Here is a 25855-nt window from a genome sequence, read left to right as displayed (position 1 = left end):
TATCTGCCAAGCTGCATGAAGTCCCAGTATATGCATGCTAATTATCTGATTAACCTTTAATTCACCCAACTAAGAAATTTCTTCAAGCCAAAAGCACATGAGTGTTTAATACTGGGAAACAGACACAATGGCATAGGTCAGCTTCACTTCTCTTGTGCAGTGAGCAATGAAATGGGTGACTGTAGAGGTGGATGGATTCCCCCTTGTATATCTTCTCTGGTCTGTTCAGTTCAGACAGCAGCAGCCAGTTCTTCAGGGGCATGGGAGGCTTTGCGGTTGGTCCTGAGCCCTGGAACGCTGGCTGGGCTGGGGGCTGTGTGGTCACAGGGCGGGAGCCAGTCTGCAGCTGGGCCTGAAACTGGGCAAGCTGCTCAGGACTGGCCAGTGTCTTCAGCAGATTGTTTTCCTGCTCCAGGAAATTTTTCTCTATTAGTTCTTTGATTTGCTTTTTAAGGGTTTCCACTTCCTCTCTAACCACATAACATCAGATGGCTTTTCACCAGATCCATAGCTTGCTTGATTTTGTTGTCAATAGCTACCACACTTGCACCCAAGGAGCTATTGTCAAGTCTCACAGAAGTGTTTTCAGTCTCCAGCAAGGATGACAAGAAAGAAATTGAAAAATGTCTCAGTTGGTGAACTCCTAGATCCATCACCACTGGTCTACACCATTGGGATTTCATGCAATTGCAGCCACAAACAGCCTCACGGGAAAAAGGAATACCAGCAGCCTTGTTTGAGCTAGATAAAAATCTTCTAGCTTTTTGCAGCCCAGGGAGAAACAGAAAACAGCAGCCCTGGTTTAAAGAAACCCAGCTTCTGGGGCTTGGTGATCCCAGGAAGATGCTGATCCCACTGCTGTGTGGAGAAGCCTCCGAGGTCTACCGCCGGGCTCCACTAAGGCTTTTCAATATTAAAATATTTTTAATGTTTATTTTTTATTTTTTTAACGTTTTATTTATTTTTGAGACAGGGAGAGACAGAGCATGAACAGGGGAGGGTCAGAGAGAGGGAGACACAGAATCCGAAACAGGCTCCAGACTCTGAGCTGTCAGCACAGAGCCCGACACAGGGCTCGAACTCATGGACCGCGAGATCATGACGTGAGCTGAAGTCAGCCGCTTAACCGACTGAGCCACCCAGGCGCCCCTAATGTTTATTTTTTAAAGAGGGGGAGAGAGCACATGCTCAAGTGGGGGAGAGACAGAGAGAGAGGGAGACAGAGAATCTGAAGCAGGCTCCAGGCTCTGAGCTGTCAGCACAGAGCCCAATATGGGTCTTGAACCCATGAACTGTGAGATCATGACCTGAGCTGAAGTTGGACACTTAACCTACTGAGCCACCCAGGCGCCTCAATATATATTTGATATTTAAAGTAACCTTAAATTAACCAGTTCTGGAAAATTGCAGTTATCTGCTATAATTTTCAAGGAAAAAACTAATTAATGATTGGTAGCATGCATGATAAGAATTGAAGATGCTAGCTAATTTACAGGATAACCTTTCTTAGACTTCAAATTTACATAGTGTAAGATAACTTTTTAGGAGTTTAAAAACTAGTGAGCCAGACTAGAATGTTCTTTTCAGACTGTATTCAATAACTTCACAGGCTATTGTAAGTATATTCATATATTAATCCTATTGCTCATGTTGCTAGATAGGGTCAAGATTAGGTAAATGGAATATAGGATGTGTAGTACTCTGATTTTATAACTGAACTTTAAAAATTCAGTTTAAATTAATTTAAATTCTGTAGACTTTAAGAGGATTTTCATTGTTTTTATCTCACATGAGTCTGTTTTACTAGAAGTTTTTACTGTTTTAGATTTAGAACTGGTTTCATCACTGATCAAATGATGTGATCATCCACCAGGTACTTTGACCTCCCTAGGGTCAGTTCATTAAGAATTGTTAAATGTGGGTTTTTGACTGGGTCTGTAGTTTTTCTAGAGCTCTTTTTTCCTTAAATAAATTCACATGGAATCCTGGATAGTAGATAGATGGTTGGTTTTATATATTTTATAAGTTAGGAGTTCAGATAAATTATATCAACTTGGAATTTACCCATGAGATAAGACTTTTCAAAAGAAAAATTTGAATTGGCTGCCTTACATTGGACCCATCTTCCTATTAATATTTGTTTTATTTTAGTTGCGTGGCATATAGAAGATAGTAGGTATAAATGCAAATAGTTTTTTTTTTCTTTTTTTTCTTTTTAACAGCTTTACAGTCTCAGGAAACTCTTCATTTAAATATATGTGGCAGGAGAAACTATTCTGACTTTTGTCCCAAAATGAATTTACTCAGCAAGACAGAACATTGACAGTCTCCTGTGTTTTATTTTTTTTTTCAACGTTTTATTTTATTTTTGGGACAGAGAGAGACAGAGCATGAACGGGGGAGGGTCAGAGAGAGAGGGAGACACAGAATTGGAAACAGGCTCCAGGCTCCGAGCCATCAGCCCAGAGCCTGACGCGGGGCTCGAACTCACGGACCGTGAGATCGTGACCTGGCTGAAGTCGGACGCTTAACTGACTGCGCCACCCAGGCGCCCCATCTCCTGTGTTTTAAAATTATACAATCCATATGTTTAGGGCATTAAAAATATTTAAAGTAAATTTTTAGGGGCGCCTGGGTGGCGCAGTCGGTTAAGCCTCCAACTTCAGCCAGGTCACGATCTTGCGGTCTGGGTCACGATCTCGGGGTCCGTGAGTTTGAGCCCCGCGTCAGGCTCTGGGCTCATGGCTCGGAGCCTGGAGCCTGTTTCCGATTCTGTGTCTCCCTCTCTCTCTGCCCCTCCCCCGTTCATGCTCTGTCTCTCTCTGTCCCAAAAATAAACAAAAATGTTGGAAAAAAAATTAAAAAAAGTATTTAAAGTAAATTTTAGTCAAGGGTTTGTATAAGTCATAATGTCAGAGACCCAACTCAGGCCTGTTGTGATTTGAGAGCTCTTTATATCCTATTTTATGATTTTTTTCTTATCAAAAAATGATAATTTATAGACCTAGATACATTGGTTTTTGGCTTATTTCCCTATGTTTGTGACTTAGAATATTTAAACCTTTTAAAGACATTTGTACCAATTTTGTGACTAATTATTATTTATTTCTTTCTCCAGGGAAATGAGGCAAGTTATCCTTTGGAAATGTGCTCACACTGTAAGTCACATATTCTTGTTATCAAGAATTTCTTTTATTTACACATCTCTCTCTATATATGTATATATCATACAACTCTGTATGTCTACATAGTAAAGTTAGCCCTTAACTATTTAAAATGAGTAATGAATTTGACTTTGTCTTTTAAAGTTATCAGAGCAGGGAACTGTTTTTGTTTTTTTTTAATAGAGCTGCTCTTTATTATCTGTATTGTGCTGTAGTTACAAATCAGCCCTCAGATCTCAGTGGCGTAACCCAACAGAAGGTTTTCAGATTAACAAAGTTTCAGGTAAACAGTTAATTTACTTATCCTTTGGTTACATAAAATAAAGTGTGTTGAAGGCAAAACTTCGATAGACCAAATAGCTATTGCCAAAGATGTTTCTCAGAGGAGTGAAGAGTATAAGAAGTGTGGAGTGGTCTGGTTGTTTCTGAGTGTACTGGAGAATGTAAAGAAAGAAAATGACAGTTTTTGAAATTCTTGATTTAAGGATCAGAGCACTAGGGAGCTTATATAAAAATCATAAAGTCTCTTGTATGGAAGAGCAGTGATTGGGAAAGGAGAGATCTTTAGAATTGGAATAGGGACCATTGGTAAGTTAGATGGCATCACGAGGTCCCAGGATACCCAAACAGTTCTGAACCTTCCTTGCCATTTCTATTAGATGTAACTGGTCCTTCCCCATTTGGAGACATTATCTTGCAATGAAGTGTCGCTTGGTTTGTTTGTCACTTTCCCAGTTGCCCTTTGTTTCATTAGTCTCCTTTCTTTTCCCAAAACCTGTGTTAATTTCATTCTCTTCAACATCTTTGCTTGCTTATGCGCTCTGGGTAGAATGCTGTTCTATCAGCTCTTTATTTGACGTTGTTGTCATTCAACTGTCAGCATAAATGTCACCCCTTTGGAGATGTTTTTTCTCTCTCTGCTTAGATTCTCTGACATGAATAGTACCCCATTTATTTTCTTTGTAGCAGTTATAATAAGCTGAAATTATTTATCATTCCATCTTACATTTTGTAACTTCTATAATTTGTTTTTAAATGCTTATTCATTTGAGAGAGAGCATGTGAGCAGGGGAGAGGCAGACAGAGGGAGAGAGAATCCCATGCAGGCGTTGAGCTTGTCAGTACACAGCCCAACACAGGGTTCGGTCCCATGAGCTGCAAGGTCACAACCTGAGCATACACTGTTGACAAATAATGCATACACTGTTAAAGCTGCCCCTTTCAGTTTTATCTTCAGAACTTAGTAGTAAGTCTTCTTTCTTACTACTTCATCTATGCTTTGATGAAACTGTTGAGCCATGTCATTGAAGATCTGTAGTTGTCAGTGATTGTGTAACCAGCTATGAATCTATCTGGGTTCTTCTACCCAGTTTATAGCTTTTTTTTCTCTGTTCCCTATTTGGTTCACTAGAATAAAATGTGCTTTTATAAATGATTTGGATGATTTCCCCAAAATGAACTTGTCTACACTGAAACCACCACTTTTCTCCCATCCACATATTGTAGTAAATTTTTTTTGTCACTTAAAAAACTTCTTTAAGTTTTTTTTTTAATGTTTATTTTTGAGAGAGAGACAGAGACAGAGCACAAGGGGGGGAGGAGCAGAGAGAGAGGGAGACACAGAATCTGAAGCAGGCTCCAGGCTCTGACTGTCAGCCCAGGACCCAATGCGAGGCTCAAACTCAAAACAAACAGTGAGATCGTGACCTGAGCCAAAGTTGGACACTCAACTGACTGAGCTACCCAGGAGCCCCTAAAAAAATTTTTTTTAACATTTGTTTATTTTTGAGAGAGAGACAGAGACACAGAATTGGAAGCAGGCTCCAAGCTCTGAGTTGTCAGTGCAGAGCCTGATGCAGGGCTTGAACTCAGGAATCGTGAAGTCATGACCTGAGCCAAAGTCGGACTCCCAACCGACTGAGACACCTAGGCACCCCTGAAAAACTTCTTTATATTATTGGAAGAGGTTAGTGTTATCTGTGAATAACTACCCATTATAGATAAGAATGTTAAAACTCATTTTTTTTTTAAATTTATTTATTCTTGAGAGAGAGAGTGTGGATGAGCCCGGGAGTGGCAGAGGGGGAGAGAGAGACTCCCATGCAGGATCTGTACTGTCAGTGGGGAGCTAGACTCAAGGCTCGAACTCCTATGAGATCATGACCTGAGCCAAAATCAGGAGTCGGATTTTCACTGACTGAACTACCCAGGTGCCTCTGTTAAAAACTAATTCTTGAGGCACTTCACTATTTATATGTCCCTGTTCAGGTTAAATAATGTCTTGCCTTCTCACCTCTTCAAGACTCACCTTAATTCTGTGTTCTTGATGGGTTCTTATGTAATTGTCTCAGGCTTGAGTGATCTCAGCTCTTCAGGTAGTTACTGTCTGTTTTGTTCCTTTAGTATTTACCTTAAAAAAGGTAAGAAGATTCAGGGCGCCTGGGTAGGTCAGTCAGTTGAGCGTCCAACTTCAGTTCAGGCCATGATTTCAGAGTTCGTGGGCTTGAGCCCCACATTGGGCTCTGTGCTGACAGCTCAGAGCCTTGGAACCTGCTTCGAATTCTGTGTCTCTCTCTCTCCACTCCTCCCCCACTCATGTTCTGTGTGTCTCTCTCAAAAATGAATAAACATTTAAAAAATTAAAAGTAAGAAGATGGTAAATTATATTCTGTAAGGTACTGTCTTCAGCCTTGTGATATACCGACCGATAAAGTAAGCACCCACAAAGTACTTACATTCTGGCTATTGGGTAAAATTATTACAGTACAAGTAAACCATTATGAAAAATAAAAATTCTAAGGGAAAATTACTGTTGGTTACAGAAGTTAAGAGCTTTGTGGATGGGGTGATGAAATTGGTTTTGAAAGCTACATAAGATTCGAATGCTGATTAATTCTTTACCTGTCTGGTCCTGTTTGTCTTTTTCAGTCTCCTTAAATTTCATCCAGGTCTTCAACATTCTGTCCAAATCCCTTGCATAATCCTTTCCAGTACTCTGCTTTTAATCACTGCCTTGTCTCCTGAGTCTCAAGAAAACTGAAAACATTTAAAGTGTTAGCCTCCTCATGCCCCTCCATCTTCTACCTCTCCCTGCCAGTTTTCTCAGTGCCAGTCATGCTTAACTGACTCCTTCTGTCAGTGTCAGTTTGGATTATACCCCCTTATTCAAGGTCAGCCTCCTTCCTTGTGCTTTTAACCTCATCCACTCTCATCTCTAGGACTTTGTTTCTCTGTCTTTTCCTATATATCTTAAGTTTTAGCTCTTCAGTTTACACATATAATGAACTATGCTTTGATTCTGATCCTTCATGTACCTCCTAGTTTTTCTTCACTTTTTCTCCTATTTGAGCTTCTCAAAAAAAGAGCATATACTGTACAGTTATCTCCATTTCCTTATTTCTTTTTTTTTCAACTTTAATTTAATTTTCAACTTTAATTTCAACTTTTAATAACATGTAGTATTAGATTTTAGAGGAAAAGAAGGCAATAGTGAAACATCTGACAAAATGCAGTTGCATAATTTGGTTAAATGTGAGAATAGTGCCTCTTTACACTATAGAAAATGACCCAGCCAATAAGCAACACAGCATAGATCAAAGACTAAAATTTCACTCTTCCAGTCAAGTTAGGTCACTTAATCTGTCACTACGGATTAAATGTTCATCATGAACATAATTTCTGAATCTCAAAATACCCCAGAGATGAAGATATACTAAATATTTCTAAGTTTAACAGAGGTTAAAAAATTTAATAGGTCAGATCAAAAGCTAACAAAAACACTTATATTACAAAAAAAGAAGTCTTGCCACAGTTTGTGTAATAAGTACTGTATACCTAAGTTCAAATTCCAACTCTACCTTTTACTAGCTTTGTGACCTTGAGCACTTAAGTTATTTAACTTTTCAGTACTTTGGTTTCCTCATCTGTAAAATGGTAATAGTACCTGTTGTATAGAATTGTTGTTATTCAGTTAATACATGCAAACTGCTTTCAGCAATGCCTACAACTTACTAAGCACTATAAAGTGTTTGCCAATATCACTAATTAGAACAGCAGTATTCTGGATGTTAATGCTCTTGTCAAGACCAAGGAAAGAACTTTGAGTCACCAAGTTATACTCACATAGTATCTATTTCCTTATTTTTGCTGATTTCTTGGCCTGCTGCAATCTGGCTTTTATCTTTTACTACTCTAATGAAACTGTTACTCTTACAGTCAATTTCATTTTATTGACACATTGACTATTTGCCAAACCCCTTGGATTAAAAACTCCTGTAAAATCATTTGTGCTGTTTTGGGGAAATTGGAGCATGATTGTTTAATATCAAGGAGTTAATTATTAATTTATTAATATTTTTTCAAGTAGTGTTATTGTGATGTTTTTAAAAATAATGTCTTTTAAAGATAATACTGAAGTTACAAGGAAATGATATGTCTGGAATTTGCTCTAAGATAATTGAAGTGGGTGTATAAATAAGATTTCTCATGTGTTAATGGTTGAACAGTTGGATGATAGGTATATGGAATTCATTAAACTAGTCTCTCACCTTTGTATGTGTTTGAAATTTTCCATTATTAAAAGTTTTTTTTTTTTTAATTAGAGAGAGTGCAAGCTGGGGGGCGGGGTGGGCAGAGGATCAGAAGCGGGCTCCGTGCTGACAGCAAAGACCCCAGTGTGGGGCTTGAACTCATGAACCTTGAGATCATGACCTGAGCCAAAGTCAGGCGCTCAATCAACTGAGCCACACAGGTGCCCCAGAAGTTTTTTGTTTTGTTTTATTTTTTAATGAATGGAAAAAGGGAGGAGGAAGAAACTAAAAGTAATATCAAGGAGCAATAATTAATTTATAGCTAAGTATGGCATATGCAGCACAGCAAGCTTTAATAATAAGAGGGTATTTTTAAGCTCATTTTCACCAATAAAGGAATTAAGGCATTGACAGTAAAAGCATAAGTGCAATACCTGGCATAGAGCAGATGCTGAATAAATATCTGTTGACTAAATAAGCTAGTATAGAACTCAGAGCTGGACTACATAGACAACTACTTGGATAATTTTAAAGGCTGTACCTTTAGGAAAACCCAGTGGTTACCAGTCACCCCATTTATTTTCATAAATAATCACAACGAATACTTATATGGCATTTAACATGTGCCAGGCATTATTCTAAGCACTTCACATATATTAACCTTTTTAATCTTTACAATAGCCTCATGAAAGAGGTTTACTTTCCCTGCTATATGGATGAGAAAACAGGCAGAGAGACCTTCACTAACAGACTTAAGGCCACACAATAGGAAAAGTAACAAAACTATGAGTTGATCTCAAGTAGTCATGCTCCAGAGTCATATTTTTTTTTTAATGTTTATTTTAGAGAGTATGTGGGTGTGCATGAGTGGGGGAGGGGCAGAGGGAGGGAGACAGACAGACAGATAGACAGACATGTAGACAAAGGATCCAAAAAGTAGGCTCTGTGCTGACAGTAGAGATTGTCAGGGCTCTAACTCCCAAACCATAAAATTATGATCTGGGCCAAAGTCAGATGCTTAACCGAACCAGCCACCCAGGCATACCACGGTTATATTTTTAATCACAATACTATGTAGTCTTCCGTATAGTAAATATTACCTGATTAATGTTATGTTTGTGTTTACATGAATGATTTTAGACAAAACTGGATTGTCTAATATGTAGATAAGTATTCTTTTATTGTCTCACAATTCAGCGTTTACTTTTTATTGAGTTAAATTATTCTAAGCCATTGTGACTTTGGCTAACTTGTCTGGACCAGGAAATGTATACTCTCTTGGGTGATTTGTTCAAAGATGGGACCTTAGTTGTAACTTGGCATGGTAACTTGGAAAAGTGACTCAGTGCAAGATACTACTTTAGATAGTTTAAGCAGAGGACTAAAATGGGGGAATAGTTGGAGGTATGAGTGGAAAATCAGATTCAGCTAATTTTTACTGCTGATAAAACCAGTATAATTCTGAATGTTTTTGATAAAATTGGTAAACATAGGGCTTATTTTGTAAACTGAATGTAGATGAAAGACTAAGAAATCTTCTGTCTAAAAAGATGTCTCAGTTTTCTTTCATTAGAAGGTGACCCAAGAAGAGCTTGGCAGACTCTGAAGGCATGTCTTTTGCATAAAGAACTATAAGACATCATTAGCCTATAGGACACTGCTCTCATTTTGAGTAAACAGTCTCGTAGTCAGGCAGTTTTGTTTCTGTTTTGAGTATTTACAGGTGACTTGAAAGTGTGGAGTAATTGACCTTACTTTGTGCTGTTAATTTCTGCTCTCAATTAGATAGTCTCAGGGAAATTTACATGTTCATATTCTTTGATCTAGTTTTTCTTTGTTATGAAAACAAAACTTTTTCAAAGAAAAAGTTCCTCTAAATTTAATTTCCTCTTTTTCTGCATTCTTTTTTCCTTTCTTATTTGAACTAGCTTAATTCCATTCAGTTTTTTTTTTAATTTACATCCAAATTAGCATATAGTGAAACAATGATTTCAGGAGTAGATTCCTAAGCCCCTTACACATTTAGCCCATCCCTCCTCCCACAACCCCTCCAGCAACCCTCAGTTTGTTCTCCATATTTATGAGTCTCTTCTGTTTTGTCCCCTTCCCTGTTTTTATGTTATTTTTGTTTCCTTTCCCTTATGTTCGTCTGTTTTGTCTCTTAAAGTCCTCATATGAGTGAAGTCATATGATTTTTGTCTTTCTGACTAATTTCACTTAGCATAATACCCTCCAGTTCCATCCATGTAGTTTTTAAATAATATGTGTTCTAAAGAGTGATTTCTGGTTGACTATCAAACCTTTATTCATCATCTCAAATCTTTGGAGGAAACCTTTTTAATATTTATTGATATTAAATTCAGTTTGAATGTGCACAGGTGAAAATAGTAAAACATTTTATTCCTAAAATGCCATTCAGTATTACTTAAAATTTTTTAAATGTTATTTTTGAGAGAGAGAGAGAGAGACTGTGAGTGGGGGAAGGGCAGAGAGAGAGGAAGATGCAGAATCTGAAGCAGGTTCCAGGCTCCAAGCTGTCAGCACAGAGCCCCACCTGGAGCTTGGAGTCAGGAACTGTGAGATCATGACCTGAGTCGAAGTTGGACACTTAACCGCCTGATCCACCCAGGGGCCCTAAAGCTATTTATTTTAAACCTTTTTGTCATTAACTTTGAAATTGACTTCTGTATTTGTTACTTTGATTAAAATGTTCATAAATTCATATCACATAGTCCATGTTTCTTTTTTTTTTTTTAAGTGTTTATTTAATTTTGAGAGAGGGTGTGAATGTGGGAGGGGCAGAGAGAGAGGGAGACACAGAATCTGAAGCAGGCTCCAGGGTCCAAGTCATCAGCACAGAGCCCGACACTGGGGCTCGAACTCCCAAACCATGAGAGCATGACCTGAGCCGAAGTCAGATGCTTAACCGACTGGGCCACCTAGGCGCCCCACATAGTTCATATTTCTTAGTCTACCAGCTGTGATTTACCATTTACTTAATTATATAGTGATCCTGAACTCTATTTTACCTAGTCTGCTGAGAATTGCTTATATTCTACTTTCTTTCAGTAAAGCCTTAAAGCTGAGCCATGAAGGCAGGGGGAAAAAAAGTTTTCTAGGGGCCATGGGTGGCTCACTTGGTTAAGCAGGTAAGCATCAGACTCTTGTTTTCAGCTCAGGTCATGATCCCAGGGTTGTGAGATTGAGCCCCGCTTCAAGCTCTGTGCTGAGTGTGGAGCCTGCTTGGGATTCTCCTCCTCTCTCTGCCCCTCCCCTGCTCATGTGCACTTTTTCTAAATAGATAAATAGACATTAAAAAAAAAAAAAGATTTTGAAGTCTTTTAAAGTATAGTGTATGACTTGAACATCTGGGTTTTGAGTTGTTACCGTGACTTGCTGTTATATGTGTCTTTTTTTTACAAATACCTGGATTGTCTTCTAGGTTCTAAATATTTTGGGGTTTTTAATAGTAGTCTTGGGGCACCTCGGTAGCTCAGTCCGTTAAGTGTCTGCATTTGGCTCAGGTCATGATCTCATGGTTTGGTGAGTTTGAGCCCCATGTTGGGCTCTGTGCTGACAGCTTGGAGCCTGGAGCCTGCTTCAGATTCTGTCTTTCTCTCTCTCTCTCCAATAAACACAAAAATTTTAGAAGTAGTCTTAATAAAAAGTGAGGTGCTAGACTATCCCATGTTGGTATGGCAGCACTTACAGATTTGTAGTTTTAACAGTGAAGTTCATGACATAGCCTACCACAAATTTGAATAATTTCGTAGGTGATAAGGAGAAGTCAGTTACTTTAGCTGGTGAAAAGGCCTAGCCATCCGGTTAGCAGAATATGATAAATTCTTGGATCTCCTTCAGAATGTTAGAGCAAAGAATAAGGAAAAATATACCAAAAAAGAAAGCTTTGTGGCACATATACAGACAGTAATAGCAACTGCCTAAAGGAAATTTCAAGAGATGTAGTAGATAAAAATAGAAGCAAAACTAATGATTGAAAAGTAGGAGAAAATTTCCCTCACCTGAAAAATAAAATGTTCTGATTGAAAGAGCATTCTGATTACCAAGAAGTTTAGATGAAATATGATCAACATTTAGTCTCAACTTCTTTTGAGAAGTTTACATTTTAAAATTCCAGGAGTGAAAAGAAAATTCTAAAAGCTGCTAGTTGGGGGAAAAATTGCCTAAAAAGAATAGGAGTGTTTTGGCATTGGATTTCTTAGAGATTAGAAAGCAGTGGAGCAATTTATTCAAAGTTCTGAGTTCCTAAACCTAGAGTTTGATACCAGCTAAATGATTGTTCAGGTGTGAGATCAAATTAAAGACATTTTCAGAAATTTAGGGACTTTTGGGAAATTTAGCTTCTATAAGTTTTTTTTTTTTTTTTTTTTTTTAATGTTTATTTATTTTTGGGACAGAGAGAGACAGAGCATGAACAGGGGAGGGGCAGAGAGAGAGGGAGACACAGAATCAGAAACAGGCTCCAGGCTCTGAGCCATCAGCCCAGAGCCTGACGCGGGGCTCGAACTCACGGACCGCGAGATCGTGACCTGGCTGAAGTCGGACGCTTAACCGACTGCGCCACCCAGGCGCCCCAAAGTTTTTGAATATGTAGTCAGACAAATGAAATAGAAGTTAAAGCAGATGAGATCCGCAAAACCAAATCTCTAAGACACCCAGTGAAAATCACAGGATAATAACTATGCCTATGGGCCTAGAAAGCAGTTGGTACAAATTAGAGCAAGAAACCAGAATTGTCTGTGAAGAGTCTTCAAGAAGAAAGAAAAGAATATAAATTGTGTGCTGGAATTTCTTTTCTTTTTTTCTTTTTGGAATTTCTTAAGGTAAAAGGCAAATCATTATAAGAAAAATAGAGATTGGGTATGTAGTGTGACATTATTGATGATAAACCACGTTAAGCTCTGGAGCAGCCGTAAAATCTTGAATAATTGGTGCTAAAAGTAAAAGAAGTCTTAAATATGCATTCTTTTGTAAAAAAAAAATCCCATATTTTGGGGCGAGTTGGGGTTGGGGAGTGGTACAAAGCTTTAAAAAAGTGCGACTAAGTGTTTAAACACAACATAACACAGGAACATGATCCTAGGGTTGTGGGATTGAGCCCTGTGTTGGGCTCCGTACTAAGTGTGGAGCCTGCTTGAGATTTGGTCTTTCTCTGCTTCTGGCCCCTGTCCCCTCTCCAGGAAAACCTGGAGAATGTGATGTGTAATGAATGGGTTGGGATTGAATTTGACTTACAAAACATAGGAAATCTTTAAGAGCTGTGTCTTTTCAGGCTTACACTAGCTTACACAGTGTACACATAGGTTAAAAAAAAAAAAGTATATGGGGTGCCTGGGTGGCTCAGTCGGGTACGCTTCTGACTTTGGCTCCGGTCATGATCTCACGGCTCCTGAGTTCAAGCCCCACATTGGGCTCTGTGCCGATAGCCCAGAACCTGTTTTGAATCCTCTGTCCCCCTCTCTCTCTGCCTCTCTCCCACTCACACCTTTTCTTTCTCTCTAAATAAACTAAAAAAAAAAAAAAAAGTATGACTTGGTTATTAATAACAATGAGAAAACTTGAAGATGTGTTTTTATGGTGTTTTAACTATATGCTTTTTCAGTAGGCTAATTATCTATTTTTATTAGAACCACAGTGTAGATAAACCAAAAAGAGAAAAACAACAGCAATACAAACACCTTCAGTAGGAAAACCAGTAATGTATAACCTGGAGAACATCCCAGAAATCTGTGGTTTGATTTTTATTTCTTTGAGATGAGAACATTCTTATTGTTCTCTTTTCTCCACACTTGCCTGAAAATGCATGTTGAGGAACAGCAGTGTTTAGTATCTCTTAGCTTAATCTTCTGTACTAACTATTCAAATGGAACTAACATATGAAAAGAAATTAGATTAGAAAGTATTTCAAGAAATGCTGTCACTCAGTTTTGCCATCAAGCTTTATAGCATTTGGCAACTTAAATAATTCTCAGAGTCTGTTTCCTCATCTTGAGTTTTCATCTCCAAGGTTTCTTCCAACAATTTACATTACATGGCTTTTCTATGACAAATTTTTTTCTGAAGCTGTTAGCTCTGAAAACAATTTAAAAAAATTTTTAAGATTATTTTAACTGTGCAGCTTATTTTGACATTTTTGGATAACATTCATTTGCCTGAGTGAGTTCTGGTGTGGTGGATCATTTTGGGTCATATCTTTTATATAAGGTAGGAGGAAGTCTGTGGAACATAACAGTATTCACATTTAGAAGGAACGTTTTAGAAGAAAACACAATTACCAGTATCGGTAACAGAAGAACTGAAATCATTACAGATCCTACAGATGTTAAAAGGGTAACAAGGGAATATTATGAAGAATTTTATGCCAATAAAGTTCTACACCTTAGATTAAATGGAAAAATTTAATCTAAAACAAATACTTAAAACTGACACAACAGTAAAAAAAATCTTGATAGAATTATATCTATTAATGAAACTGAATTTTTATTTAAAAACCTTCCCACAAAGAGGGGCACCTGGGTGGCTCAGTCGATTGAGCATGCAACTCTTGATTGCAGCTCAGGTCATGGCCCCAGGGTGGTGGGAGTCAAGCCCTCCATTGGGCTCTGTGCTGAGCATGGAGCCTGCTTAGGATATTTCTCTCCCTCCCCCTCCCCCTCCCCCCTCCCTCTCCCTCTCCCTCTTCCTCTCTCTATCTCCCCCCCGCCCCCCCCCCCCCCACTTGAGCATGCTCTGTCTCTCTAAAATAAAAATCTTCCCACAAAGAAAACTCCAAGCCAGATGGCTTTACTGGCAAATTCTAACATTTAATGAAAAAAAGTTATAATCCAGATTCCTTCAGAAAATAGAAGCTAGCATTATTACACCATTAGCAATACCAAAAATATCATAGAAAACTGTAGACCAACATGCACCATGAATGTACATGTAAAAATCTTTAAATATTTGTAAATCTCATCCAGCAGTATTGTAAAAAGGACAATAAAACATGACCAAGTGGAATTTATCCTCAGTGTGATTTTAACTAAAAAACAGTATAATTCACTATGTGGGCAGAGTAAGAGAAACATGATCTTAGCAATAGATGGAGCAAAATCTTTGACAGAGTTCAGTGGTAAATATACTTGGCAAATTAGGAATAGAAGGGAACTAAACTCGGATAGAGCACCTGTAAAAAAAAAACAAACAAAAAACAAAACAACAACCTATAATTAACATCATACTTAATGATGAAAGACTGAATGCTTTCCACCTAAGATTGGGAAAAAAAGTAGTTTTTCACTCTGAAGAAGTGTAGTCAAAGTTGTACTAGAAGTTCCTGGGACTCCTGGGTGTCTCCGTTGGTTAAGCATCCTACTCAACATCTGCTCAGGTCATGATCTCATGATCTTGGGTTCGAGCCCCACATCAGGCTCTGCACTGACAGTGTGGAGCCTACCTGGAATTATCTTTCTCTTCTCTCTCAAAATAAATACATATAAAAAACTTAAGGAAAATTGTACTAGAAGTCCTAGTCAATACATTAAGTCCAGAAAAAAAAATATATTCAGGTTAGAAAGGAAGTAGTAAAAAATTGTCTTTACTCTTAGATGATGTCATTGTATATATAGTAAATTGTTACTAGAAATAAGTGAATTTAGCAATATTGTATGATATAAGAACAGAAGGCAAAAATCAGTGGAAGTTTTATATAATCACAATGAATAATTGAAAAAAAGTGAAATTGACAAAAAAACCATTTATAAAGAATAAAAACATGAGATATTCATGTTAGAAGTTTAACCAAATATATGTAAGATTTGTACACCTAACTATGAAATGTTACTAAGCGAAATCATTAAAAAGACCTAAATAAATGGGGAGAGATGACCACATCATAAAATGAAAGACTTGATTCTGTTCTGCTCTGATTGATCTATAGATTCAAGTCAACCCCTATTGAACTCTCACCAGGCTTTTTGTAAAAATTACCAAACTAATTGCTAATTCCACATGGAAATGTATGGGTCTTAGAAAAGCCATAACAGTTTTGAAAAAGAAGACAAAGTATGAGGACAGTGCTCCCTGATTTAAATATTTACTATAAAACATTAGACTGGTATTGGCATAAGATAGACCAGCCTGTGGAACAGTAGAGGACATAGATCCATATAAATACAAATATATATATGTAGCTTCACTGGCAAAATATATTATTTGATTTTTTAAATTTTTAATTGAAATATAGTTGACATATATAACATTGTGTCAATTTAAGTTGTACAATGTTGATTTGTGTAGTTGATTTTTTACAAATGCGTCAAAGATACCATTGTAAGGGAGACTTTTCAACAAAATATATTTCTATATGAAATAAAAATTTGCCTCTAATCCCATATATAAAAAATTAAATGGGTTATAGATTTAAACATAAAAGCTGTAAAACTGTGGAACTTTTAGAAGAATATGTAGGAGAAAATCTTCATGCCGGGTTTACTCAAAGATTTAGTACACATAAAACATGAATCATAAAAGAAAAAATGGATTTCATCAAAATTGAACATTTTTGCTCTTTAAAAGATAACCTTTGAAAAGGTAGCTTACAGACTGGGAGAAAATACTTGAACTACCTACGTGGTGACAGAGGACTTGTGTCAGTATACAGAGAGAATTTCACAACTTTTTCAGACAACCCAGTTTTTGTTTTTGTTCTTAATTTTTGAGAGAGCGTGAATAGGGGAGGGGCAGAGAGAGAGGAAGACAGAGGATCCGAAGTGGGCTCTGTGCTGACGGCAGAGAGGCTCATGAGGGGCTTGATCCCATATGATTCGTGAGATCATGACCTGGCCTGAAGTCAGATGCTTAAGTGACTGAGCCACCATGTCGCCCCCCAGACAACCCATTTTTTAAAAGGTAAAATATTTGAACAGTTACTTTTCAAACGAAGATATATATGAATTGACAATAATCACATGAGAAAGATGCTCAAGATCATTAGGTCTGAGAAATGCAGATTAAAACTATAATCATATATTGCTACCACCCGCTAGAATGGCTAAACTTAAAAAGACTGGCAGTACCACGTGTTGCCAAGGATGTGGAGCTCCTGGAATTCTCATAGATAGATGGTGAGTGTGTAAAATGGTACACCATTCTGGAAGACCTTTTGACAGTTTCTGAAAGTTCAGCATACAGCTTACCCAGTGACCCTGCAAGTCTAGGAAAATATTTGTTTACAAAAAGACTTTATGAATATTCTTAGTAGCTTTATTTCTAATAATTCCAAACAGGAAACAACAGGTATGTCTAGTAACAGATGCATACATTTAAAAATTGTGTATAGGGGCGCCTGGGTGGCTTAGTCGGTTGAGCGGCCGACTTTGGCTCAGGTCATGATCTCGCGGTCCGTGAGTTCGAGCCCCGCGTCAGGCTCTGTGCTGACAGCTCGGAGCCTGGAGCCTGTTTCAGATTCTGTGTCTCCCTCTCTCTGACCCTCCCCCGTTCATGCTCTGTCTCTCTCTGTCTCAAAAATAAATAAACGTTAAAAAAAATTTTTTTTAAAATAAATAAATAAATAAAAATTGTGTATATCCATACAGTGGACTCTACTACTCTGCAATAAAAAGGAACAAGCTACTGCCATGTAGCAGCTTGAATTACTCTGAAAAATTAGATGAGAATAAGAAGATAAATAGAAGAGTACACCTATATGATCCCATTTATATGAAATCCTAGACATAATTAGTGACAGAAAGCAGAACAGTGGTTACCTGCTATTGGTGGTAGGGGACGTGATTGACTGCAGAAGGGCTCGGGAACACTTGGGGATGATGGAAATGTGCTTTTATCTTGATTGTAGTGATGCTTACCTAAGTGTATACATTTGTCAAAACCTGTAGAACTATGTATTTAATAATGTGTTTTTGGAATGTTAAAGTTGGCTTAAAATTTATTGGTGTTTTACAACTTGATAATTATTTTGTTGGTGCTGCTGTCTAGCTTTTTATTTAACAATTTCATTTTTAAATTACATGAAAATTATAATCCAGAAACACCAAAAATGCGCCTTGCCTCTTACCTTAGAAAATTATGATATATCCCTAAAATCTAGACCTTTTTAAGTATATGCAGGTTTTTCATTTGTAAGAAAAATTTGTGTGACTTTGTGTTAATATTTCATAAAATACTTTTTCAGTTTTCTTATAATATTGTTAAGGTTCTTTCTTTGTTTGCTTTGTTCTGTTGTCAGACTATGCCTTGCAGAATATAAATATTAAACTGCTACACTAAAAGGTTGGTACAGAATTGGGGGCTTTTTTTGCAACTGCTTCTCTGTGACTGTCTCTATCGCGCCCTCTGGTGGGTTTTGCATCTAATTGGGGGTAACATGAAAATCCACTCATTACCTTTGAAGGAGATAAATCTTACAAAAGACTTAATAGAACTTTGAAATTAAACTTTAAGTTGAGAAATCACCCAGTATCTTCTATTGATAACACTATAATGCTTTATTCTTGTGGTAGACTTTATAAGAATTATTCAGTACATGTTTTTCCATAGGCTGTTTTGTCCTGTCTGATGGCTCTTTCCACAATATTTCTAAGATAGAGATTCTGAGATTGCTTACTAGAGTAATCTTTCCTAATAGTTTTCATTCTGTAATATAGTTCTAAATATTCTGCCATACAAAAGAGAAAATTCCTCTTGAAAATATATAGTCAGAAGAGGCTGGAATTCCAGAGTCTGGAATATTTTATGGTGCCAGAAATTAAGGAGATGCTCAAAATGGGGATTGTTGAAAGGTCACACAGGAGCCAACCTGAGGTGGTACCTAAACAAAGCTGGAAAAATTTGATGAATAGTGACATTATTGAATTTTAACCTGTAGAATAAGTATCTGTGAATCTATGCTGATGTGAATAATTGAATAAAGAAAGAAATGGGGAAGGGGCAGTTTTTATTTGTTTCTTAAACAGGAACGTTTCAATGTACAAGGAAAGGGGAAAAGAAAATCATTAAGCAAATACCATAGTGATTAAATCTTGCACACCAGAGTCGAGTTGCCTGTGTATGCTAAAATTAGGTTAGAGTTTTAGGAAGAACGGGATATTTGTATAGTCTCAAAGTATTGTTTCCCCTTCCCCTGATACATTTTTTAAATATTTATTTTTGAGAGAGCGTGAGTGGGGGAGGGGCAGAGAGAGAAGGAGACACAATCTGAAGCAGGCACAGCACAGAGCCCAACACAGGGCTCGGACTCCCAAACCATGAGATCATGGATGCTTAACTGATTGAGCCACACAGGTGCCCCTCCCCTTGATATTTTTTAATACAAAGGGAAAGATAGTAGATTTATAGTGGAGAAATCTGACAGACACCACCCTGGCCAATTGATTAAAGTTAACATCACTAGCAAAAAGACATTGACATTGTGAACCCTTTGATAACAATGTGTGCTGATAAGGACACATCATCATTTCTATGGTATTTTTGCCCCAAATGCCAAAATGTATCCTAATCATAAGAAAATATCAGCAAGCTTAAGGTGAGGGACATTTTACAAAATACTGGATTAAAAGTTTCAAGGTCATGAAAGACAAGGGAAGAATTAAGAGCTCTCATAAATTAGAGGAGACTAAGGAGAAATTAAAAAGTCGCAAAAATAAGAGTTCCCAAATACCCCTCAGCTAGCTTCCTCTAATGTTAATGTCTCACTAAACCATAGTACAGTTACCAAAATCAAGAAATTAACATTGGTACAAACTGTTAAACTTCATATTTTAGTAAAAAAACTGGTGACATCTGAAAAGTTCTTTTCCAGGATTCTAAACAGGATCCTACATTTAGTTTCTTTCAAATTACTGTTACTGCTAGAATTTGAAAAAACTTGATTTATTTTGTTTTTGTTATTAGATGATTAATAGACTAACAGATAGTAAATTGTCTATAAATTGACTATTTAAAAGAATTTCCTCAAGGGGCGCCTGGGTGGCGCAGTCGGTTAAGCGTCCGACTTCAGCCAGGTCACGATCTCGCGGTCCGTGAGTTTGAGCCCCGCGTCGGGCTCTGGGCTGATGGCTCAGAGCCTGGAGCCTGTTTCCGAATCTGTGTCTCCCTCTCTCTCTGCCCCTCCCCCGTTCATGCTCTGTCTCTCTCTGTCCCAAAAATAAAAATTAAAAAAAAAAAAAAAAAAAAAAAAAAGAATTTCCTCAAGAAGGATTAGTCTTGTTGCTGTTGAGTACTACACAATTACTGGGAATTGGCTAAAGTTTGCAGAAAGTTTATTTTTCTACCATTCTGCTTATTTCTTTTTGTTTTCATTTTGAGAAATCTCAGAATCACCTAAAAGAGCTTAGACTTCAAAGTTGTTTTTCTTTTAACCCTAACAGTGGAGTAGTAGTAGTAGTATGTAGTAATAATAATAATGCTTTAACAGTTGGAGACCTAGATGTCTTCTATACTATTTTGGAATCTCTTTTATTCCTTTTTTCTTTTTCTTTAAAAAAAATTTTGTTTTAATGTTTTTTTTTTTGTTGTTGTTGTTTTTGAGAGACACCCCCCCCCACACACAGACAAGACAGAGTATAAGCAGGGGAGCGCAGAGAGAGAGGGAGACACAGAATCCGAAGCAGGCTTCAGGCTCTGAGCTGTCTGCACAGAGCCTGACGTGAGGCAAAAACTCAAGAACTGTGAGATCATGACCTTGAGCTGAAGTTGGATGCCTAACCGAATGAGCCACCCGGGTGCCCCATTCCTTTTTTCTAAGTGAGAAAAAAATAGGAAGGGAGATGGTTGTTTTTCTTCATCTGAGAGAGTGATGAATGAATATGCAACCTTCTGTCTCTTAGTATTATTCTAGTATTAATATGTCCAGTTGACAGTTTTTATTAAAACTTACTGCAGCTCTCTTCAGTAAATGGTATTGGGAAACTGGACAGCAACACGCAAAAGAATGAAACTAGACCACTTTCTTACACCATACACAAAATAAATTCAAAATGGATTAAAGACCTAAATGTGAGACCTGAAATTGTAGACATCCTAGAAGAGAGCACACAGGCAGTAATTTTTCTGACATTGGTCATGGTATATTTTTGTAGATGTGTCTCCCAAGGCAAGGGAAATGAAAGCAAAAAGAAATTATTGCCACTACATCAAAATAAAAATCCTGGACATAGCGAAGGAAACAACACAACCTAAAAAGCAGCCTACTGAATTGGAGAAGATATTTGCAAAGGACATATCTGATAAAGGGCTGGTATCCAAAATATGCAAAGAACTGATACAGCTCAACACCCCCCAAAAAACAAATAATCCAATTAAAAATGGCCAGAAGATATGAACAGACATTTCTCCAAACGACGTCCAGATGGCCAACAGATAAATGAGAAGATGCTCAACATCACTAATCATCAAGGAAATACAAAGTACAATGAGCTATCACCTCACACCTTCCAGAATGGCTAAAATAAAAAAACACAAGAAACAACAAGCATTCATGAGGATGTGGAGGAATAGGAAGGAACCCTTTTGTACTATTAGGGTGGGGGGGAGATGCAAACTTGTGCAGGCACTGTAGGAAAAGTTTGTCATTTCCTCAAAAGGTTAAAAATAGAACTGCCCTACAGTAATTGCATTATTGGGTATCAACCCCCAAAATACAGAACACTAATTGAAAGGGATACATGCACCCCTGTTTATAGCAGTATTATTTACAATAGCTAAATTATGGAAGGAGCCCTAAGTGTCCATTGATAGATGAGTGGATAAAGAAGAGATGGTATGTATATACAGAGGAATACTGTTTGGCTAAAAAAAAATGAAACCTTGCCATTTGCACAACATAGATGGAGCTAGAGAGTATAATGCTAAAAGAACTAAGTGAGAGAAAGACATCTGATTTCACTTATATGTGGAATTTAAGAAATGAGCAAGGGGAAAAAAAGACCAAGAAACAGATTCTTCACTGTAGAGAAGCAGAGAGAATGTAGGTGGGTTGATGGGTGAAATAGGTGATGGAGATTAAGGAGGGCACTTGTCTGTGATGAGCCCTGGGTGATGTATGGAATTGTTGAATCACTGTATTGTACACCTGGAACGAATATACCACTATGTTAACTATACTGGAATTAAAAACTTAAAAAATATCTTAATGCAAAAAATAAAATTTACTGTAGCAAAATGAGCTCTCTAAAAGCAGATTCTTAATTATTATTTTATGTGTTAATGAGATTCTTGAAATCACTTGTTAAAATGAGTAACCATCTAGATTTCACCTTTATCCCTGAGTATAGTCAGGGTGCATTGATCTTCAGTAAGGTCTCAACAGTTTAATTTGGTGTTTTCTGTGTAAGCAGTCCATCAGTTCCTTATTAATAACTTTATATTTCATAAACTCAGAAAAAAAAATCCAGCTTTTAATGTCTTCCTTAAATATTAGAGAATGATACAATTACTTTATAAGATTCTTTATTTTAGTGCTTTGTAATAAATTGACTATGTAGGCTTTTTCAACTATTAAAAGTGATAGTCCTTCCAAAGGCGTCCTTACAAAAAGTAGAAAAATAACGAGTTTTAACTTGGCAAAACATATGAAAGAGAGTATCTCTGAGTCACAAGATGAGTCAAGAGGGTGAGGTTTGTTTTTTTCCCCCCTTGTCCATCTGTTTTAAGGGAGTAGGAAAAATCTTTGATCAAAGTTGCTACCAAAAGTTGGAATTTGTTCTTTAGTATTTGACTTGTACCAAGTGCAGATCTGAAACGTTTAATGGTACTACCAAGATGGGTTTAATCTACTTCAGAGATCTGTGCCTAATTTGTACGAGATTGGTGGATGCTGATACTTCAAGAATCGAGATTCCGTTTCATGCTTTAGCACACATTTAATCCTGCAACACATCTGGTCTACAATGCTGGCAAGTGGAAGTGCTGAATAACTGCTTCTCTGGTGACAGTAATGACCAAATTCATCACTTTGTTCCATACCTAAAATAACTATTTTTACCATTTGTTGTTGAAAGCTAGCTTTCTTAGATTTTGGCTTTAAAAGATATTTATGGCATTGCCTTCCATGTTAACCATTTAAAAATACTGAAATTATTTAGTATAGATTCCTTGTTCAGCTAGCCTCAGAGTACTGAGTAATCTAGTCTGTGTCTTATTATTGTAATCCAGGCAGGAAGGAAGGGACAGAAAGGAGGAAATAAATGGGTGGTTGGAGAATAGATATTGCCTACTTTCAAATTACACTGTCTTCCTAAAGTAAATCCCAAGGTGAGTTTTGGCTGCATGGGGTATGTGCAAATGGTGGTGAACAGAAGATTAGATAGAGGTCATTCCCTCCATGTTTTATTTCTGGGGCTTTTTAAAAAGCCATTTGTCACTGGCACATTGCTTTGCCTTTAAGGAAAGTTGTAACTACTCATCCAGAATAGGTATCAACTATTTGTAATATTTCACAAGCTATTTAAAGCAAAAGACAGAAAATGTCTTTTAAAATGTTGTTTTAAGGGGCGTCTGGGTGGCTCAGTCGGTTAAGTGTCCGACTTCAACTCAGGTCACGATCTCGCGGTCCGTGAGTTCGAGCCCCGCGTCAGGCTCTGGGCTAATGGCTCAGAGCCTGGAGCCTGCTTCCGATTCTGTGTGTCCCTCTCTCTCTGCCCCTCCCCCGTACATGCTCTGTCTCTCTCTGTCTCAAAAATAAATAAACGTTAAAAAAAAATTAAAAAAATGTTTTAAGGGCTTGTGCCAGAGAATTAATGATACTCATAACTACAGGATATACAGTTAATTCCCCCCATTTTTTAAAGATTTTTTTTTTAATGTTTATTTTTGAGAGAGCAAGCAAGTGGGGGAGGGACAGAGAGAGAAGGAGAGAGAATCCCAAGCAAGCTTCATGTTGTCAGTGCAGAGCCTGGTGAGGGGCTTGAACTCACGAACCATGAGATCGTGACCTGAGCTGAGACCAAGAGTTAGACGCTTAACCAACTGAGCCACCCAGGCACCCCAGTCTCCCCCCTTTTTAAATCAGAAATTGGTACGAGGCTCATGATCAGAGTGTCCAGCAGAGGGTATATAAGGAAACGGAGGCATGAACTTTATGCTATAGAAGAATTGTGCCAAGAGCATTGTAGCTAAAGTAAAGATGGGGAAGAGAAGGATGGAAATTTAAATTGAGGCTAAATATTGTCAAGGGCTTTAGACTTTGTATCCTGAGCGTGTTAGCCACTACACATTTTTAAGCATGAGAGCCAGCAATTTGGCTGAATGTGGTTTTTAGAAAGATTACTGTTGGCAGTGTAAAGAAATATATTTGATTTATGATTCATCTTTATTCTTAATATTCCTTGTTCATCTGTCAAGACTGGAATGCTTTTGGATTAGTGGGGTTTTCCAGGTAATTGAAGATAGTCCTTCACCTCGCTCTCAATTTCAGAATGTGACTTTATAAAACTGTTATCATGTTTATATCATAGCATTAGTAAATGGAATCTAACAGTTTCTATAAGTATTATGGCACAACAGTTCTGCCTTTGCTCTTTCCAATTAATGGTACACTCTAGAGTTACTCTAAATGAGATGCTGTTTGGGGACACGTTGTCTTTCCTTTTCCACTTACAGTGTATTTTAGTCATCCATTATGTTCAGTTTCCTCATCACCTTTTCTGGTTTGTGGTTGTAAGGCAAAACTAAAGATTACTGGAAAAAGTTAACTCATCCTTGGTATGGAGAGGGAGAGTAGCTTTCAGCAAACACTATGAACTTGGAGAAACTGTTCTGAAAGATCCGCTGATTGGTGTCTGGTAGGTTAAGTCGAGTTTTACTCTAAATTCTGATGGCATTTTGATGAGTAAGTTTTAAATCTGAAACACTTAGAATTAAAACTCATTTAAAACATTTATTGAGTACCTTTTATATGCAGTGTACAGAACACCAGTGAAAGGTCGTGGACTCTGGTCTGAGGTGGGGAAGACAGGTAAATAAATAAATGAAAAGCATTTAAGGGACTTAAGGTTTATTAAATTTTCCTCCCAGGAGTGAGGATATCCAGTTTCATCATGGAAAATAAGAAAATAAGGTTTATTTGAACAGTTGCTTTTATCATCTGTTCATTAAAGAATAAAAGGGACAAAAAAAGGTTATTTTTAGTTGATGTGTTTATGAGGTACGTATTTCAGTTTTGATTGGATTATTGTAGGTATATATGTGTGTTTTGCTATTTGAAGCAATGTTCAGTTGAATCATTAACATAAAGGCATTTCTCTTACAGTAAAATATATTTATTGAAAACCTCAAATGCTGCAGAATCACATGTTGGGAAAGTATGGTTTGGGTAGACTCAAGTATGCAGCTTTGTAGCAGAGTACTTAGAAAACGATCACGGTCTTAAAAATTTTAGCATAAATAGCCTCTGGCATTTGTATTACGCACCATAGCTATTCATTTATTAGCCTTAAACTAGGACTCGAGCTTCCTATTTTGGACCTTCCTCCAGGTCCTTGAGGGCAGCTGCTTTAGCAGAAACTAATTTTGTAAAAATTAAGTAAGGAGTCATGGTACAGTCCCTTTGTTAAGTGCTTTTTGAGGCTTGGTGGTGGGAGAGGTGGAGAGATGAGGAATTATCTTTGCAGCTGGTTCATTTGTACCCTTTTCACCATAGAACAGTGTTGAAAAGACTTTTGAAGTTCCTGAAGCTACTAAACTTGCTGTTTTCTGTAAAGGAAGGCATTTGTTTTCACCTTTTTTCTTAAGATTTTATTTTATTAAGACTTGTTCTTTGAGAAAACTTGTCCACTTTTCCCCTTCAGAACGAACTAGGAAAAATCCGTATGAACCAGTGACATTTCTGTGCTCTGTTGACTCACAAACCAGCTCTTATGACTCCCTTTACCAGCTGCATATGAACTACTTCATATTAGAGCAGCATCTGGTAGTTAGTTGTATCGTCTGTACTTTGTAGTGCAGATACAGTTTTTATTTCACTTTAACATAATATTTTTATATTTAAAAAATCTTTAACTTTTAAGTTCTTATAGTGAGAATGCCATATATTCAAACTTTCAAGAAGTTTGCAGTCTCGGTCTCTAATACTGTGCGCCATAATACATGTATACCCATGGGCAGCATAACATTTGACTTAATTTTCTGTTAATATATTTGTATTAT

At 37.3% G+C, this 25855-nt stretch overlaps 1 protein-coding gene and 1 pseudogene across 1 annotated transcript in view; one reads left to right on the top strand and one right to left on the bottom strand.

Moving 5' to 3' along the window:
* The window catches only part of PPP3R1 (protein phosphatase 3 regulatory subunit B, alpha), a 68322-nt gene that overhangs the window by 32460 nt on the left and 10007 nt on the right, over window positions 1-25855 (top strand). Inside the window, exon 2 of the mRNA XM_047851306.1 lies at window positions 3119-3158. Within this exon, the coding sequence (XP_047707262.1) occupies window positions 3119-3158 (40 nt within the window). The remainder of the gene's footprint in view (window positions 1-3118; window positions 3159-25855) is intronic.
* On the bottom strand, window positions 83-683 carry LOC125162042 (TSC22 domain family protein 1-like; annotated as a pseudogene).

This window comes from Prionailurus viverrinus, chromosome A3 (genome assembly GCF_022837055.1).
Source record: "Prionailurus viverrinus isolate Anna chromosome A3, UM_Priviv_1.0, whole genome shotgun sequence".
Taxonomy (NCBI): domain Eukaryota; kingdom Metazoa; phylum Chordata; class Mammalia; order Carnivora; family Felidae; genus Prionailurus; species Prionailurus viverrinus.
The sequence above is the reverse complement of the archived record's forward strand: the minus strand, read 5'-3'. Positions and strand labels throughout refer to the sequence as shown.